This window comes from Argiope bruennichi, chromosome 6 (genome assembly GCF_947563725.1).
Source record: "Argiope bruennichi chromosome 6, qqArgBrue1.1, whole genome shotgun sequence".
Classification (NCBI taxonomy): domain Eukaryota; kingdom Metazoa; phylum Arthropoda; class Arachnida; order Araneae; family Araneidae; genus Argiope; species Argiope bruennichi.
The window spans coordinates 123,177,069-123,197,422 of record NC_079156.1 but is presented as its reverse complement, the minus strand read 5'-3'; the positions used below and the strand labels follow the sequence as shown (position 1 = coordinate 123,197,422).

At 28.6% G+C, this 20,354-nt stretch overlaps 1 protein-coding gene across 2 annotated transcripts in view; it reads left to right on the top strand.

Moving 5' to 3' along the window:
* LOC129972104 (annulin-like) overlaps positions 1-20,354 on the top strand; it is a 55,378-nt gene that overhangs the window by 20,475 nt on the left and 14,549 nt on the right. For both annotated transcript variants that reach the window (XM_056086088.1, XM_056086089.1), the window contains exons 3-8: positions 15,035-15,259; positions 16,104-16,240; positions 17,160-17,304; positions 18,597-18,715; positions 19,771-19,881; positions 20,047-20,221. In XM_056086088.1, the coding sequence (XP_055942063.1) occupies positions 15,035-15,259; positions 16,104-16,240; positions 17,160-17,304; positions 18,597-18,715; positions 19,771-19,881; positions 20,047-20,221 (912 nt within the window). The remainder of the gene's footprint in view (positions 1-15,034; positions 15,260-16,103; positions 16,241-17,159; positions 17,305-18,596; positions 18,716-19,770; positions 19,882-20,046; positions 20,222-20,354) is intronic.

The following is a 20,354-nucleotide window of genomic DNA, read 5'->3' as shown; positions in this document are numbered from 1 at the left end:
AGGTTGAAAATTGTCATACTTTAAACCTTCCTAAATTAGAAAACTAATAGTAACAATTTAGAATTATGTTTTACAACGTTACATCTATACTATTCCATCTATCTATTTGTATGTTATTTCTACTACAAAATCTTAAATCGATCAAATTTGGGGGAAATCTAAGAGGATATTAGTCTAGTTGTCTGCTTCTTTGTGTGTTAATGCAATAACTCTAAAGTCCAACAACCTAGATGGTTATACTAATAATATGGTTTTATTTCTAAAAGTGCAGATGTTGATGAAATTTGGACCAAAGTTATCAGAATGTTTACTGCTTATTAACCTTCTGCCTGAGTGCATGTGAAAATGCTAAATAAAAAGTGAAACTGGCTATATAAATGTGATATGTGATCTTCGCACAAAGTTATAATGTTGTCCTACTTTAAGCAATATTTGCCAGATTGTCCTTATGCCTGTTTGTCTTGTGCATTTCTCATGTGTTAATACGTAAAACCAATAAGGGAAAGCTCAAATACATACTCAGTTTACTTCGTTATACGAATAAGCTTGACTGAAAACGGGTTCTATTGTATAAGTACACGTAAAAATTAAAGAAGAATATTAACGCTATTTTATTTTGTCAAAAGAAAGTCTAAACAGAAGGAAGTAAACATTTATGAATTCTTTTAACATATCTTATCACGTAACATAATATGTAAACAAAACAATGGAAGCTATTACCTAGCGTTATGATGCTAAGTGTTCTGTGAGTATATGCTATTACATCCTTTAGTTCAGCAGTCTATAACTTTCATAGATTATTCAATGTTCAATAAAGCATTTTTTACGGTTTATCTCTATCCATTGTTTAGTTTCGCTTGAGGTGTCCTGATATTTATCTTTAATAAGGAACTAATTTTCCCTTATGAAATGGAAAAATTATCAAATTTATTTTTAATAAACCTAAACAAAGGGATGTGCGGAACTTTCTCCTCAAAAGCTGGACCTAGAGATGATTGTTTAATTGAAGCAATTTGAACCCGCCAGACGGTACGAAGTGAAGCGAGGTCATAAAAGAACAATGGATTTTGAGAAGAAATGATTCTTGTTTTTTAGTGTTCAGATTCTCGGAACATTTAGTGCTTACAAGTAACGGTTGTTTGAGGTTTTAATTGCTTAGGAACTAAACATCCTAGTTTTATGTCCAATTACGTATCACTATCAAATATGAAAAGTGTGTGTGCTTCAGCTTTATCAAACGATATAGTGTAAGAAGTATTTGCTTGAAGTTTTAGAAGCAATTTCAGTCACAATTATTCTACTGATGCTAAATAAAAATCAGTAGCAAATGAATTTATTGTAATTTGAAAGATGGACGAAATGCTGTAGCAATAAAATTAGTCAAAAAAAATTATGTGAGATATATTGGCTGGCAATTAAGTAAGAATATATTTTTGTGAACGCATCAGAATTATTTTTGGTTCTAGTAAAATTCAAGTTGGGGATTGATTTATTTTATTGGATACAAATTCTTGATCCTGGATTTTTTATTTTGTTAACGCATTTGAGATCCTAAACCAATCATTTTATATGATCAAATGAAAAAGATGTGATGATAAATTTTGGCAACTGAATATTTTCCAAGTCAGAATAAACCTAGCACATTTTTCCATGCCAGGATGCCGGTTTGATCTGAGATTCTGGCCTTTATTTTGAAACTTGTGCTTCATTCTGTGAAGTAGAATGACTATATGTTACACATATTGGACAATTTTTCCTGTTTACAGCCGACAGTTTGAATCAGCCTCGCGTAAAATAATGAAACTGATATAATGAAAAAAAACTTTGGATTCTAAATGTTCTCATAACAATAGATTTCTTTTTCAAAAATAAAAACAAACCAGGAAAGAAACACTTTTTTCACAATTATTTCCTGTATAATATGAAACCTGCATTACTGTCATATGAACAAGAATTATGCTGAAATAAATTAAAGATATCGTGCTTTGCTCTAATGAAATACACACAAATTAAACAATAATAGATGGCGATAGCGTTTTACAATTTTAGATATTACCCTAGACTTCTATTCGAGAAGAAAATTTTCCGACCAATTTGGAATGCTTGTTTTTCCTTAAATGTAAATATGATGGGCATAATTATTACTAACGAACAACATTCTTTATACTTTTTTAAAATATCATTATTTAATTTTGCATGTATTATCTAAATCCATCCACAGTTTCACTAATTTCTTTTAAAGGTTTTAATATTCAAAGGAAACGTTGAGAAAAATTGACTGTTGACTTTAGAAATTTAAGTCACCGATTTCTACTGCTGCGCATAATCAGTAACAAAAAATTCATACTGTAGCGCAGTTTAAAGAGGATCAAAAAAGTGCTGCCGAAACTACAGACTCGGGAATTTTGGAAGTGGGATTTTAAAGTTTTTCCTAGATCCAAACAATTTGAAAACAAGAAATTATTGTTATATATTATAATATTGTTATATTTAATTAAAATTATTGTTATATATTTTTCGTAAATAAATACGAAAATAGCATTCGTATATGTGTAAGGCTTAGTGTCCTATGGAGAAACTGTAATTAATAAAATATTATGAATGCATTTTTAATTATAATTAATTACAAATTATCTGAATACTTACTATTTCTTTATTCAAATTTATATAATATTTCACAAAATCTAATTGTTAATTAAAATATTCAGAATTAATTAAAAAAAGTAAAGTTTAAATAAAATTTAATTATATAAATTATGAATTATGAAAGCAAAATATAAATTATGCCGAAAGTGATTATACATATTTTAATATATGCTACAGTTTCGTCATGGCTAAAATACACGAGACGGCGTTAGTTTTATTTTTATAATCTGTCCTACATGCGTTTCGTTGCTACATCAGCGAAACTGTAATAAATAATGTTTCTGCAACAAAAATAAACTGCTTAGTTTTACTGGACAGTTTATTTATTCAATGACTGTTCAATTGTAATTCATATAAATTGCAAAAAGTGTCAGATGTTTGAAGGCCAGTCTGGCTTATGTTTAGTTTGATTTCGTCTGCCCTTATTGTACATATTTATAGCTTTGCGAAGGTTGGAGAATATATGAAAATCATATAAGAGATTATACAAAATTGGTTGTAATTTGAAATTAAAATGAACTTCAAAACTAAATGGAATATTTCGCCTTTTTTGTATAATTTAAAACCTTTTTATGCCATTTTTTATTTTTTTAAATAAATAAATTGAATTTAGCTCTTTGAGTTCACGAGCAAATTTAGACGTTTTGCGGCCCAAAAACAGTGCGCATTATGAGTGCCTTTTTTAATTTAATTTCATATTTTAACACATTTTTAATTGAATTTACATATTAATAATTAAGTTATTTTCTGCTATTAATGCATTTGTGAAAATGTATTTGTTATTATATGTTTACTAGAGCTCAAAATTACCCAACGTCTACTTTTGAAAAGAATATTATTTAAGTAAGCTCTCTGTGGTAATGTTGAAATAGCAAAATGAATTTAATGAAATATATAGGAACGTGACTTAATATATTTGAAAAAATGATAATATTGTCCTAATATTTTACAATTTCTAAATATAATAAATTTTGAAAATCGTACTTTTTTAAAAAATTTATTAGATATGACACATTTCTGCGAAACTGGAGTTTCAGCATTTTCGGAATAGAATTTTTCATACTTGAAATCTATTATTTGCCTTTTTTGTAATAATTCTACAGTATTTTTAAAATCAATCACTTTTTTTTGAAATTATTTATTTTATTTTTAATTCTTCATTTTATTTTTTTAATTATTTTTCGTTATTTATATATGGAGCAATTTATTATTCTGTAATGTTCAACTTTTTTTTGTTCCAAATTAGTGTCATGTTCTGATTTATTAGCAATCACATTAATAACATTTTTCGATTGTAAAATAAATAATTGAATCAACAAACCAAAGTGCACCTATGACGATATGTTATCTTATTCCTTGAAACAGAAGAATTATGCATTTTTTTAAGCGGCAGAATTATACGAGTTTTATATCTTGCAAATACAGTGGTGGTCAAAAGTGTGGACATTTTTTGAAAGTTTTATATTTTTCAACTTTACGTGCTTGTAGAATATATTAATTTTCACTTAAATACAAATGTCTATATATCAAATTGAAGGTACTTTAATGTAGAATTTAATAACAAAAATAGTATTACAATATCTGTATTACAAAAAAGTTACGCTCATTTTAGTAAGATCTATCTTAGATTTGCATTTTTTTTAAAGTGATACTTACACAATCAATACTTAGTAGGATAATCCTTATTTTTTAAGACAGCTTCACAGCGTCTTTTCATCGAGTGAACGAGTGTTTGGAGTTCATCTTTCGTAATCACATGGTGCCAAGAATCAGTTATAGATTCAATAAGTTGTCTTTTATTGGATGGACGTTTTTTGGAAAAGAATTTTCAAACGTCGCCACAAATTTTCAATTGGATTGAGATGAGGGCTGTTTCCTGGCCATGGTAATACATCTATGAATTTATTTTGAAACCATGCTTTGCATACTTTTGCTGTGTGGCATGGAGCTGAATCCTGCTGAAAAATAAATGGTACTTTGTTGGGGAAGAAATTCCTGATGGAAGGTATCAATTTTGGTTCCAAGTCAGTATTTTTTGGCATTCAGGATGCCATCAATGACTTGAATTCGGCCCACACCATCTGCAGACATACATGCCCAAATCATGGCATTTGTTGTTGTTTTTATAGTTGCTTCAATGCAATCAGGATGAAGCGCTTCACCTACTCTACGCCTCACGTATTTTCTACCATCACTACCAAAGAGCGATATTTTAGTCTCATCGCTCCAGATTACTTGCTTCCACTGATTTTCTGACCATTTAATGTGCTCTTTTGCCCACTTAACTCATTTTTCGTGTTGCTTTTGATTTAAATATGGATTTTTCCTTGGAATTCTAGTTTGGAGTCCAAATCCTGATAACCTTCTCCTTATTGTTCTTGAACTTACTGCAATACCCGCTGCATTCATTTCACATCTAATGGCATCTGATGAAATTTTTCTATCTTGAAGGCATAGTCGTTTAATTTTTATATCGGTAGTAGCACTTGTGCATTTTTTCGGCCTGATTTGGCCTGATTTTCCACTGATTTCGTTTTTTCATAACGTAAACAGAACTTTCGTACACCAGAATAAGTCACTGAACCACCAACTTGTCTTGCAATTTCAGCATAAGAAAGGCCATTTTCTCTCAATATGACAATTCGGCTTCTTTTTGTAGATGTCCAATCAGTTCTTCTTGTTGGTGGCATTGTTTAAAATTAGTTTAATTATAAAAAAAGGTCTTAAAATATTCAAAAACAGCCATATTCTATTTAATTGTACTAGTATGCATCATTCCGCAAAATATTTCCACAACAATAACTCTTTTACCATCCAAATAATCTAAACTATACTTACAGACATTTGATGGGTCCTCAGAACAGTGTTTGTGATTGGCTAGTACGCTTTTATTACAAAACACGTCATTATTCAAAACGATTTGTGTTTGTTTGTTCTTCTAAAATGAGAGTAACATTTTTTTTTTGTAATACAGATATTGTAATACTGTTTTTCTTATTAAATTATACATTAAATTACCTTTAATTGATATATAAATATTTGTATTTAAGTGAAAATTAATATATTCTACAACCACGCAAAGTTGAAAAACATGAAACTTTCAAAAAATTCCCACACTTTTGGCCACCACTGTATGTCTGATTTGGAAGATTCTAACTATTCCTGAATGTGAAATGCGATTTAAAACTGTCTTATTTTGCCTTACATCTTATCTTAATGTTGCCCCAATTTACTTGAAAGACAATGAATAATATGCTGTTTCATTACTTTTTGATTCTTTCCCGGGTTAAGAAAGAAATAAAATGAATGAATCCCATGGCAAATATTTTATGTAATATTAAAAGCAACTAATTCCTAAAACGTGCCTCAAACCATGCTTCTGCAAGAATCGAAAAACATAAATAAAAATTCATAAAAGCAACGAAAGAAAACAAAGCAATTAAATACATAACTGACCTATATAGAGGACGATTTCTCTACAAGTGTCTCTTATCTAAGTGATAAAGATTATAAATTATATTAACTTATTCGCCTTCAATATAATATCGGAATTTTCGAAACAGGTAATCTTACAAATATCTGATTTGTAAGGCCCTAACCTTCTCCAGTTGATGAAGGTTGATATTTTTTATGTGTTTTTGATTATTTTACTCCAATGAGTGAAGGTCGCAAATACATCTGCAGAGTTTGTGTCTTAAGAGCTGATGGGAGGAGCATTCAACCATTAAGAGGACCTCACTTTGAACCTTTTTTGCATCTTATTCGGGGTCTTTATTAAAGGGCGAATCGTGATGAAACAAATATGATATGGAAATCGATTTCGGTTATTTTCTCGTTAATATCTCATTTGACCTGCAGAAATGATGGTAAAATGTTTGTCCCGAAAAGGTCTTTTGTAGTGAAGTTGATTTGACCTCATGGATTTGTAAAAGACGTTTTTGTTTTAAGATAGAAGTAGGTCAATAGATCAAGTGGTCATCAAAAAGTCTAGAATTATTAAATAATCCTTTTGATGTAAAGAAAGGATATTTCGTATAGATTTTTTTTAGTGGAGCCAACGTAAAATCTCATATATCTCATTGGCTAAACATTTTCATGGGGGTTTCTTAACTACTAATGGTAGATGTTTTTTGTTAAATTTTATATATATGTAATGATATTCCTTAATCTAAATTAAATCCTAATTTTTTTATTTGTAAAAATATTAAATAAATTAAAAATAAAATAAATAAAACGCCAAAATGGCGCATTATCTAGAATGGTACCTATCCAATGGTAAAGGATCAAAAATTTTACTTTTATACTCTATTTTTTTGCTAAAATTAATTTTTTTCTTATGCAAAAAAAACTTATATCTGAAAAAAATTTTGCAAATTATAAATTGGGCTGAAATTTTCGTATAATTTATTTTAATCAAATGAGTTCACACTTCTTTAAATACTTCCTCTTTTATCATAGAATATTTTTAGACTTTGTGTTTTGTATTGTTACAGATTCACGACAATTAAAAGTAGAATGGGCTTAATATTTGGATCAGATGCAAACTTATCTTTGTTTATATTGAAAAGCCCCTTTATATTTTATTCAGTTATTTAATTTATATTTAAAATTATAATTAGAAAGTTAAAATATGGCGCATTATACGAAATTTAGTTTATTAAGCTTTCTGTCTGCTCATTTTCTTTCGGTTTTCGTTTTTTATTTTTGTACTAGATTGGTTAACTATTCTCTAAATGATTTTTTTTTAATTTCTTGATCATGTTATGCTTCGAATTTAATAGCATAAGAAAGCGGTACAAAAATAAAGTCTAGACATCTGTTTAATTGAATATTCTCATTCGTTGTGACTTAAACAATAGTGAGATTTTCTTCAACAATCAATTCATTTCTTTTACAACTCTTTTCAGAAAAAAGCAATAAAAATAAAATGGTAAGATCTTCGTGAGAATGACAAAAGAATAGCTCCCCCCCCCCTCCAATGTTCTATGAAAAGAAAAGGATCCGCCGTTATTTCACTTCATCAACTTTAACCTGTGGCCTCCGCTTCCGCCTATTGGCTGAAACGTAAACTATTTCATCACCTGTCCTTGATCTTCTGTGCTCACTTCTTACGTGAGAGATTCCCACTAATATAACTCTTAGAAATTTCTTAGTAAATAGCTCTTAATTGTACTTTATTCGCAATGAATAGCCACAGTCAAGATTGTAATTTATTTTTCTTAATTTAATTTTCATGCTTGAAGTCGTATGTTAAGTACTTTATTTTGAAAACAATTTCACAAAAATGTTAATTATATTCTCATTCATCTTAGTGACTCAGAGTTTTTTAATTGTGTATTCCAATCTAAGTGAGGTCTCATGAAGGAATTCGGAATCTCGAAAATATTAACAACGTCTACGACTGCCCAGTTCTATAATCCTCTTCAGCAAAATAAATTAAAAAGACACCATATTAACATATATTAAAACTAACATGTAAATTAGCTTATATAAATTAATTTTTAAAATTCAAATAGAACTAAGATCAACTGATATATAAACACCCGTGTTGCCCCCTACTGGCTGACAAATCTTAAATGCATTTTTATCTCATCTTTTTAACCGCAATAACTAATAAGGATATTGAATGTTGGATGTCTAAATTTATTAACCATTAAAATTACTTCTATCTCTCTTAACTATTTAAAGATGATAAGAATAATTTTAATGGTTAATAACTTTAGAAATCTAACATGCAATACCTCTAACTGTTTAAAGAGTAATAAAACAAACAAAATTGGTTTTTGCAAAAACTTTCTTGCATACCATCTAATGTTAGTCCTCACCTCCAAAATTGTCACCTTGTGTATGGTAAGAAATGCTTCGCATGAACATTGGCGTACAATGGTTACGAAATATTAATCATTGGCATGAATTAAGCATGATCTACTGAATCTACCGAATGATCCTTGGCGATTTTTTGAAAATTAATCCATGACATGCCGTTAATAATATCTGGAAATCGAATTTGTGTTTAGACATGTTTTTTTCCCAACCGACTGAAACCAAAATTTGACGCAGAACCATATTTATAGTCACAAAACCAAATCACATACCAAATTTGATATAAAATATAATTAAATCATTCCATTTTTTTATCGCTTTTACTTTCATCTTAAACCACAGACCGACGGTAACTCTTGATGGATTTCGCTTAAAATTTTACTAGTGTCTACTATAGTTATTAAATCTGTATACCGAATTTTATTCAGCATTTTCTATCCGTTTTTCCATTTATGATAAGTAAAAGATTATCATGTTAACTTATATTCGAACAGCCGAACAGACAAACTTTCTACGACTAGATTTTGCCCAAAATTTGATAAATACCTTCAAATTTGTGTAAAGACCATATAACAAAGCCTTTTTAGTTATTGATAGATAGTTATGGCAAATTGTTTTATCAAAATTTCACGCCATAACAACAAGTTATAGCAGTATTTGGCTTTTAAGCAGTAATATAACATTAAAAGTGATACCTTAGTTATCAATTTAAAAATACGATATTAAAAAAATCAATACTTTATGCTGACATTCTACAACAATTTTCTTTTTTGTGGTAGTGTTATTAATATTGACTTTCTAGAATTTTTTTTCAGCTGTAGAAATTTAAAAATAATAATAATTTGTCCTTGAATTGGAATAGAAATTAAATACCATATGTGTAATAGTTATTTTCAACATTCATCAGTTGTTGTTTCTATCAGTTTAACGTCATCACTAATTATAATAATTTTAACGTTGCTTTCTGTTCAGTAATATTAAAACGAGTCTATTTAATTTGTGTTAACTAAATCAGGATCGGTTATTAATCTCTTTAGAGCATGCACGTCCTCCCATTAGCATATGCAAATTTTTATTGGCAACATGTGACTTCTGTTCAACATGTGACATAATTAATTCTTTTTTTTAAAATTATTATTTTGAATCTGTTTTTAATTTGAAGAGATCAGGAGAAGATAGTTGCACGACTTAGAAATAGACAAAAATATTTAATACTTTATCGGATCCTTTATTCTCTTAGTATAGATGCTCATTAACGGAAGCAAGCTTACAATAAAACAAAATTTCCTATATTCTTTATTAAAAAAATTATGTTGTTTATGTTGCGGTAGTTGAAAGTAAAAAATAAATAGCAGCAAGGTAATTCGATCACAAGTTCGCTGTAAATGAAATATTCTGAAGGCTATTGTATGTACGTTAAAATTCACTAAATATAATGTAGTTTGATTTTAAAATGATATTCTAATATTTACAACATATTTACGGATTCTTTGAGAAATATTTGCATTTCATAAGTGTACGGTTACAGTCGTAAAAATGCCTGTATAAAGTATACAACGAGTCGATAAAAAATAAACTTAAGTTACGTATTAGAAGAGTATGATAATTAAACTGAAAAAAAAAAAAAGCTCGAAAACACCAAAAGATATTCTCGCTATTCTTTGTGGCACGAAATAAATTAAAGGTCAGAAACAAACGATAAATTCCTAGCACCATCTGAAGGTGACGTCATTTCATAAAAACGCCGAACAAATAGTTTGAATGTAAAATTATTAATAGATATTATTAATGAAAGATTTATTAATGTTAAAGATTAAAAAAAGATTTATTAATAAAATTATTAATGTGATAGATAAAAAAATTATATTTTCTTTTTTAAAATTAAGTTAAGCATCATTTCCAGCTTTTACTATGCATGTTAAGCGATCAAAAATTCAATACTAAACCTATTTTATTGTATTTAACTCTCTTTTTAAAAATAGCACTTTGAACAATTTTATTTTATTTTAATAATTTTTCAAAGAGAGGCAAATAGTTTTATATTGGAAAAGTGTTCCATATTTTAATTACATGTACTAAATAATCCCGTTTTATACATATTAATAAATAATTCATATTAAATAAAAGATAATCAGGATTTAATTAAAAATTGACATCTATGGTAAAATATAAAAAAAATATGATACAGATTATATTGTAGTGTTTAGGATCTTCTAGAATTAGATTTTTAAAAAATTATGGCCGCTTCTTTTAAGGTGACATTCAATAAAATGTTGCATTTTTTCTAGAAAGTTACTAATGTTACTCTTTGTATTTTGATATCAAAATTACCACTTTATGAAAGATCTCATTAAAATTACTCCTTTCAGAATCTCCATCCTTTTTAAACATTGCTGTAATTTTCATGAACCGAAACGTGCAAATGTTTACATTAAATGATAAAGGCAACCCTAGGTAGGATCACTGTTACACAACCGCCAACATCTCTTGTGTAACACTGAATGAAAGACCATCCCCGAAACAGGGATGGAGAACTCGAGTATTAAAAGAAAAATAATAACACATTGTTAATCCTTTGCTATAATAACGCTAACCAAACGAGGAAAAAAGAAAAGAATGAATGCCGAAAGCGGACAGTGGATCCTGTTTGGGTGATGTTTCAAGGACAAAAAGGCCCGCCGCGTCGTGTGTAGAACCCATCGCTTTGGGAAGCAAGGCCGCGTCTGGGGCAGGTAAATTTAAAACTTGCACCTGGGATTAGGTCCGCAACAAAGTGAATTAATCAATGGAGCTTGTTTATTTTTTAATGAAAGCTCTTTCAGGTTGGTTAATGGATATAATAAATACTGTCCTGTTACTATGGCAACAAAACTTTTTATTTATTATTGTAGCAGGTATCTGGATTTATTTTCATACGAAATAAGACTGCGAATCCCATGCATTTACATAATATTCGAATTATTTGGAATTTAGGAACATGATGTAGTAGCAGTAGAGAATCAAATCTTTCTAAATTTCTTAAATAATTGTGTTATACAGTAATGTTCTTTTATTTTCTCCTGTACGAAATAAAAGTGAGGGAAATGCTGTAATCTTGAAATATTCAACTTTGAGAATTAATTAGATTTCAACTTTTTCCACCATTCCGAGATCTATGAGCATAATGACTAATGTCTATGAACATGGTGACTCATACCTCTGAATATGGTGACTCAAACTCTATTCTCGGTACAACGGTGAAATTTGATATATAGTTCTTAAAAAAGAATGATAAATCTCAAATTCTTCGAAAAGAAATATGCTTACATCTCCGTCTATCTGCATGCGAACATGATGATTCCAAAATTCATCTAGTTAACACGACACATGAATTTTAATATACGATCAATGCATAAAAATTATAGATAAATTTGGAATAGTTTTAGTCGAAATTGGCCTATGCAATCTCTTTTTCATTATATGTAGTCCCAAAACTATTCCTATTAAGGACGATATACTTAGCTTCGATTGAAATGAATAACCTAAAAATATTAATATAGTTTATTTTCTTTCAAAATACGAAATTAAAAAAACAAAACAAAAAAACTCGCATTTAAATTTTAAAAATATTTGTACAATAGACTTAATTTTAACTTTCATGAATGCACGTTAAATCTATAAGCTCAGATTCGCACTACTTCACCCTTTTCGACAAAGCCCTGACTCAGGCAATTTCGAATGTATTCTGATATTTAGGAGGAAAGGTAATTCGCAATCAGCCGCTCATATAGATGGCAGACGATTCTATTCTGTTCTCGTGCATGAAAAATTAGCCTAGGTTGTGAGAACCAGAATTCTTCGACAAGCCTGACTATAATTAAAGGCACATTATGGTCGATCTCTTTTGCTTGGTAAAATAATGATATTATTAGCTTTAAAGAAATCGCTTTTATACATCAGAGAAAAAAGTTTAAAACTGTGGTGAATATTTCATTTTATGCGAAAACATTTTAAAATGTTTTTAAATCTAAAAATGTTTTGCAGCTTAATGATTAGTCTAGTTTTGATTTCAAAAGTGGGCTACTGCATTTTTAATACAGTTTTGCAATAGAATTATTGAGATGTATTAAATTGGCATTATAATAATGAAGGCTTCTAATGAAGAACGAGCCTCAAATGATATTATTCCAAATATTTGAGTTTCAGTCACAGCTTTCATAAGAAATCAGTTGCATTACGCATATTTTTTTACTGTCAATTTATTTTTTTCACTATCTTATGCATTTTTACATCATTAATGCGAAAGAATAATTAAAATAAACATTTTTTTTGGAAAAATGTGGTCGGATATTTTCCTTCGAAAGAAATAAAGCATGAAAGAATTTAAGAACACATTTTCATCTCATAATCATGAAATTTTCTAATCTTTGCAGGTTTTCCATTTCTTTCATTTCTTTGAATCCCAGGTTAACATATACGATTTCGACTGAATCCATAAAATGTGAATTATTTAATGTTCTCCTTTTCTTTTCCTTTTATTTCGAAAATTTTTTTAAAATTTATTTTTCATACTTGTAATATGCTACTTTCATTGTTTTCCAGTGAATTCCATACCTTTAAATGCTTCCGTTTTGGTTGAGCATCGAGCATACTTTTAGAAACAAAATCGAATTCCACATACGACGAGACTCATAAATATTCAGATTGTATTGTCAAAATTACCATTGTTTGCCAAACAACTTGACCTTGCCACCCAGCTCCATTTAAAGCTGTAGCGTCGTGACATCGATGACGTATGCATCAAGGATTTCCCAATATTTTTACTCATAAAGAAACCATCCCGCTTTATAATAATAATAATAATAAAGACGCCAAGGTGATTATTTTGGTTTTGATTGAAAGGCATTAAGTATATTAATTTGTTTTGATTGATCAACTCTCACGTGATTCAAATTTCTTTTCAAATCATTAATTATCGGTTTTTGAAATTTTCTTTTAGGAAGACAGGATACAATCGATAAATGAAATAAACATGCTCGTTACTCGCGCTTCCTGTTTTCTTTATTTCATTCTATCTCTTTCATGGAAACGTTACTGTATTTGTTTTGTATGAAAATGTTTTGTTACATAGTCATTTATTCTGTCACCTTGTTCGCTCTCACATTTTACATTATTCAGGTTATTTGTTTCTCCATATTTGGTTAGAGATTACCTGCAATGAATGAAGGTGAAAGCGAATTTATTATTATTGTTACAGGGAATTAAATATAGAACTAGTTTTTATTGTTTCTAATGCCATTCGGCTGACTTTTAGTTATCCTCATAACTAGGAATAAAGAAAACAGTTTATTTTGAGTCACTAGAACGCCAAGCTTGCAAAAATAAATATCTATGATAATCCAAACAATTGTTTGACAACATGGCTTACGAATTTATTTAACCTCCTAATTATGTGTGGGATATTTATTATTATTATAATTCACCTCTGTAATAAACATCTATGATAATCCAATAAGTTGTTTGACAACATGGCCTACGAATCTATTTAACTTCTTAATTATGTGTGGGATATTTATTATTATTTTAATTCACCTCTGTAATAAATATTTATGATAATCCAAAAAATTGTTTGACAATTCTACGAATCTATTTAACTTCTTAATTATGTGTGGGATATTTATTATCATTTTAATTCACATCTGTAATAAATATCTATGATAATCCAAACAATTGTTTGGCAACATGGCCTACGAATTTATTTTACCTCTTAATTATGTGTGGGATATTTATTATTATTTTAATTCACCTCTGTAATAAATATCTATGATAATCGAAACAATTGTTTGACAACATGGCCTACGAATTTATTTTATCTCTTAATTATGCGTGGACATTTATTATTATTTTAATTCACCTGTGTAAGATCAAAAATATTGCCAAATGTTTGTAGTATACCCAGAAATATTTTTATGTTGCAGATTGGAATTCTTGAGCATTTTATTATTTATCAGATGACGCAATTTTGTTGTTACTTTTTCGTATAAGAAATAAGAGGAAGTATTGTAAACGTCAAAATAATTTGAATTCTAAATTTTGACAATCTCGTCATTTCAGACCTGCTTGAGCCAGAAAAACAAATTTTTGGCTTATGTCTGTCTGTAAATACAATAACTCAAAAACGCTTTGAGCTACATGGATGAAATTCGTCATATGGACCAAATCTGTAGATATGTATCAAATTTTGAACGAAATCTATAAAAAACTCAAGGAAATAGAATTTTGTACACAGGTTTAGCATGAAAAATAAAGTTTCATATCAAATTTTTAAAATAAATTTGTTGAGTGGTGATCGTATGGCGGGCTGCATTTTCACATGCATATAAGTACAATAGTTCTTTAAATTTTGGTCATCATAAATTACATTTAATTAAAAAACGTAAGAGGATTAAAGTAAAAGGGTTTGAGAAGTAACTATCTGAATAAAACGTTGAATCGATTTTTGCGTGGGCGCTCCATGATGATCCACATTTTTACTAATCCATATTTGCTTCATAAATTTACTGAAAAACTCTTTATTATTTTCTAGTTTCGCCGGACAAGCAAAATGATGACGACGTTTTGGTTGTTCAAGGCATCGATCTCCACTTGGATGAGAACGTCGCAGCGCACTATACCGGCGACTATGACATCGTGCAAGCTGAGAAACCTTGCCTTGTCCTGCGAAGGGGCTTTCCTTTCAAGTTGGGAATCAACTTCAATCGAAGCTATGACAAAGAAAAGGATGTGGTTTGCCTGGTGTTTACTGCCAAAGGTGAAATATTAAATTTATTTAAAGCAAAATTATTTACATTTTTCGTTGCAAAATATATTTTGTATATTGAAGAGATTAGATATATTTTGTATATTGAAGAATTTAATTTTCTTTTAAATTTTAAACCGTTGTTGTTCTTCTTCTTCTTTTTTTTTTTACCACAAGGTATTGTACGATATTCATTAATATCGATCAATATCGTAAAGTAATCGAAACAATTTTTTTAGGGCATTTTGTACTAGCTAATAGGGTTACATCAGTTACCAGGTTGCATAAAATGCTAATTTGTGAAAAATAAACCCCACTAAATTGTACAACGATGTACAAAATTAAACATTATTTTACAATATTATGCAATATTGAGAATCTGTTTTTAGCAGTACGTATATGTTACGATATCGAATAATATTGTATGATCATTTTGTACAGTTATGTTTAAAAATGATGTGAATATATACAAATATTGTTATCACAATAGTAGGGTTATAAAATATTAATATTATAATATTAATGTTCCAAATTAATTAAAGGATAATAGTGGCACGAAAGTAATTCTTTTATATTGCTATACAGTTTGCAGTAAGTCCTGTCAATTTCTCTTACTTTCCTAACAAATTTTAAAAAAAATCATCCACAACAAATCCTGTCGATACTGCCTCTTTCAGTGGTGGCGGAGTGGATGGCTGTACACAAGAAGATTAAAAAATACGTGTCGAATTTCCTGAAAATGGTAATTGAAAAATCAGTGGAATGAAGATATTCATTCATTTATAATAATTATAGGGCACATATTTTTATAATTTATTGTAATTATTGGTATTAATTCACTCTTTTTCTCTTACAGATGCTGCGAATCCATCCTATTCTCAAGGTTCGATGATTTTCTGCCCCATTATGCCAAGTGATAATGCGGTGCTGCCATCTGACGCATGGCAAGCGAAGCTTTTGTCCAGAACTGAAGAGAACACAATTTTAGTTGAAGTGAGGATCCTTTTCTTTCGATAATAAATTTGCCAACCTATTCTAAATGTTTCACTTGCATCAAAATAATAAAATATATTCATATTAAAATTAAAATTAAAAAAATTCTAAGGATTGACCAGTTTAGATATATGATTATTCAGTTGAAAATCGCGAAATTAAACACTTTTCAGTAATAGTATTACTTAATTTATGTTGTGTTTTAGTGATATTAGCATTATCTAATGACATCTTGCATTATTATACATGTATATAAATGTGCAAAAATATTGAAATGATGAATCTGTAGTAATTTCTATCAAGTTATTAAAAATTTAGAAATATGATGCCTTAATACGGATTACATACAGTAAAATTGAGGTTTTGGATATAATAAATCTGCATTGTTATTATATGTACACTTAGGACGCGTTACAATCGAACGTTGTAGAAAAATTACCAAAACCTTCTTATAACACATCCTATCATTGTGACATCCTTCCTGCAATATGTTTTCCACTTATTATATTTTAACTAGAACATTTTTTAAAGAAGAACGTAAGATACAAATACTTCTGGAACTGTGTATTGATGCTTTATCTTTTATTTCTTTTAGATATAATAATGATACAGATTAATTTCATATATTACTATTATTAATTTAAGATTTAATCTTCATTTGGCATACTAAATTCCAAATTTAGTTAATATTATTTTATTTTATATTACTTTTGATATATTAAGTCTGAAAATTCATTAAAAATGCATTATATATTTTTATTTCTTTATCTATGGAAATATATATCACTGCTATAGAAATCTTATATAAAATCAAACATTTCCCCTGATCTGTACTTTTTAATTGCCGTTTTTATTGTTTCTATTAATGCATTCCATTTTAAATTCATATGGGATATTGATAATTATTTTCTTAATGTAGGTTACTACTACACCTAATTGCATTGTGGGTGATTGGATCTTGGAAGTGGACACTAAATTGAAGGAGGAAAAAGAAGGACAATCCAAGAGTCTGAGATACACAGCAAAACAACCTGTTTACATTCTATTTAATCCTTGGTGCAAACGTAAGCATTCAAAATCTGTCCTTTCACTAGCTTTAGTATTATATATCCTCTCATAAATCAATTAAAGTCATAATTAAAAAAAACTGAAGATTAAGTTAATAAACAAGAAAAACATAAGACTATATAGTACACTCACGAGAATCCGATTCGCGATTATTCGGCTTGTGGAGTTAGAAAATTCTAGGAATAAATACCATAGTAGTGCCCTCTACCGGGACGTACAGTGATTTTTCTGTATAAGTATAAAACGGAAATAAATTAAATACTTTAATACTTTCAAAATATACCGTAAATTTATTTTGTAAAAGAAATGAAGAAAAATATCTTAAATATTTTTTATTTTTTTAAATTTTGCTAGAATGTGACTTTTATTAAAGCTGTTTTAACATTACTCCAAATAAATTATTTTTAAATCTCTTCCTTTTTGTTTGTCATGTAATATTATTCCGTTATTTCAATATATCTGCAATTTAAATTTTCCAAGTACAAGTTTGAACAAAAAATTTTGGAAGTAAAATTTCATATAAATAAAACTTTTTCTTAAGTAATATTAATTATTCTATTTAAAATTTCCTTCTTTTGGTTTTTTTCAATTTTTGGGGTACTTAAAAATTGGTGATTTCTGATTATTAGCATATAAATTCTTGAAAATAGGATTTTTTTCATGGTAAAATTATTAATATAAAATTTCAAGAAGAACTTAAAATTGTTCAGTCTAAAAATTTTTAAAATTATCAAATAAGTCATATATTTCTTTCTAATATTATTAATATATTTAAAATTACTTATTTTACAGGAATATTGATAAGTTCTAATAGAAGATTTTGATTAATATTATTATTAGAATTATTGTAATGCTTTTTTTTAAATTTAAATAAAGCAAATACATCATCAATCAAAGTAATATATGTGATGAAAATTCCATATGAAAAATCGCAGATTTCCGTGTTTTGTATTATTTTATCTTTATTCTCTTAGCATACATTTTTAAATGAATGCATTGTATAGTTTCTAAAGAATTAGTTTCTTTTTCCGGTGAGATAATTTTCATTGAAAGTGCAATTTGTGCAGATAAATGATGCTGCATCTTTAAATTATCATCCAGGTAACATAATTTGTCGCGCACTAATGTACAACATTTTACGATATTGTATGATACTGAACAATGTTCAACAATATTATACAATATTGTCAATATTATTTAATATATGTAATATTACATAATATATGTGTTCTACCAGAGTACAGGATGAATAAACATAATAATATTATTGATGTTTTTAAATTTGCAGAGGATACAGTGTACATGAGCGAATATGAACATCGCAAAGAGTACGTGTTGAATGAAGGCGGATTAATCTGGAGAGGTACAAATAATCGCTTGCGGCCATGCGTCTGGAATTATGGTCAGGTATGAATAATTCGATGTATATTGTTATTTTCCATTTTTTGCTAAAATTTATTAAAATTGTCTTTTTTTTCCCCTATATTTTTTTGTACTTTCGCGCATATCAAGTACAGAGAAAGAGTTATAATCGTTAAAAAATTTTTTGAACTCCAGATTTTAGTAAATCTCCAAGTTTTAGACCTATCTGAGTTCGAAAAACACATTTTTGGCATTATGTCTGTCTGTGACAAAAATAACTCAAAAACCTTTTGGGCTAGAATTGTGAAATTTAATATATGGTTTTTGCACCAAATTTATAGATTTCTATCAAGTTTTGTGCAAAATCCATTCAGAGGAGGTCTGTCTTGCTGTTCGAGTAAGAGTTAATGCGATAATTATAGAACGAAGAAAACTAGATGGATAAAATTTGGTGCACATATTTAGCATCGATAATGTAGACAACAGTCAAATTTTGAGCGAAATCCAAAAAGGTGTTGACCTACTGTCGGTCTGTACTTTGAAGCATATAAACACGATTACTGAATATGTCAGTATACATATACTGAATATGTCAGTATACATATACTGAATATGTCAGTATACATATGCTGAATACGTCAGTATATATATATATACTTCAATGTCAGATTTTGAATACAAATGGCTGGGGAAAATATATCGAAAACAAAAATTAGATTTTTGGATGTTATTAATTACTTGCCATTAATTAATCTGAAAAAAATTCCAAAAATCACACGATATATTCAATAAAATATTAAATTCACGCCAAAGTTATTGTTTCACAAATTTTTTGTGGATGGTGGAAGATAACACCTCTATTACAGAGTATGCGAGAAAGATTTGGAGAGACCATTCCCTCTGATTAGTTTTATAAAATGAAATATATAAAAAATTGATTTTTCTGAAGTGCCAATTAAATAAAGTTATGAAAGTGTTGTGTCATCTAAAATTTCAAGAAATATGATGAAAGTTTTCATGTTAAACTTATTATTTTCAAGATATATTTTATTTGCATCATTGAAATATTGTTTTCTAGAAATACGCATTTATTGTTTCAGTTTGAAGAAGACGTGATGCAGTGTGCTGTTTACCTTCTCGGACACATTGCCAAGCTCTCTATTGTGGCCAGAGCAGATCCGGTCAAAGTTGTCAGACACATATCAGCTGTGGTAAGTTTCATTTCTTTCTTTATTTAAATATTTCGAAACTTTTTTAAATTTGACTCTTTGTATGTATATCATAGAAGCTTTTCTGATTTTTCCATACATTTCATTTTGATCTTCAGTTATAATATTTTCAATGCCATCCTGAACTTTTTAAATACTTATATTAAGGTAAACTCCCCTGATGATAATGGTGTGTTGGTTGGCAATTGGTCAGCTGACTACGGTGGTGGTCAGCCTCCCACCCACTGGACTGGCAGTGTAGCAATCTTGCAACAGTATTATAAAACAAAAAAACCAGTGAAGTTTGGACAGTGCTGGGTGTTTTCTGGTGTCGTTACTACTGGTAAGAATTACCATTTTCTCTGAAAATGATTTACATACGGTATTGCTAAATACAAAAAATTATTTTTGCTCCCAAACCATTTTTTTTATGTAAAATTATTTTAAATATGATATATCTTGCATTGTGAACTATT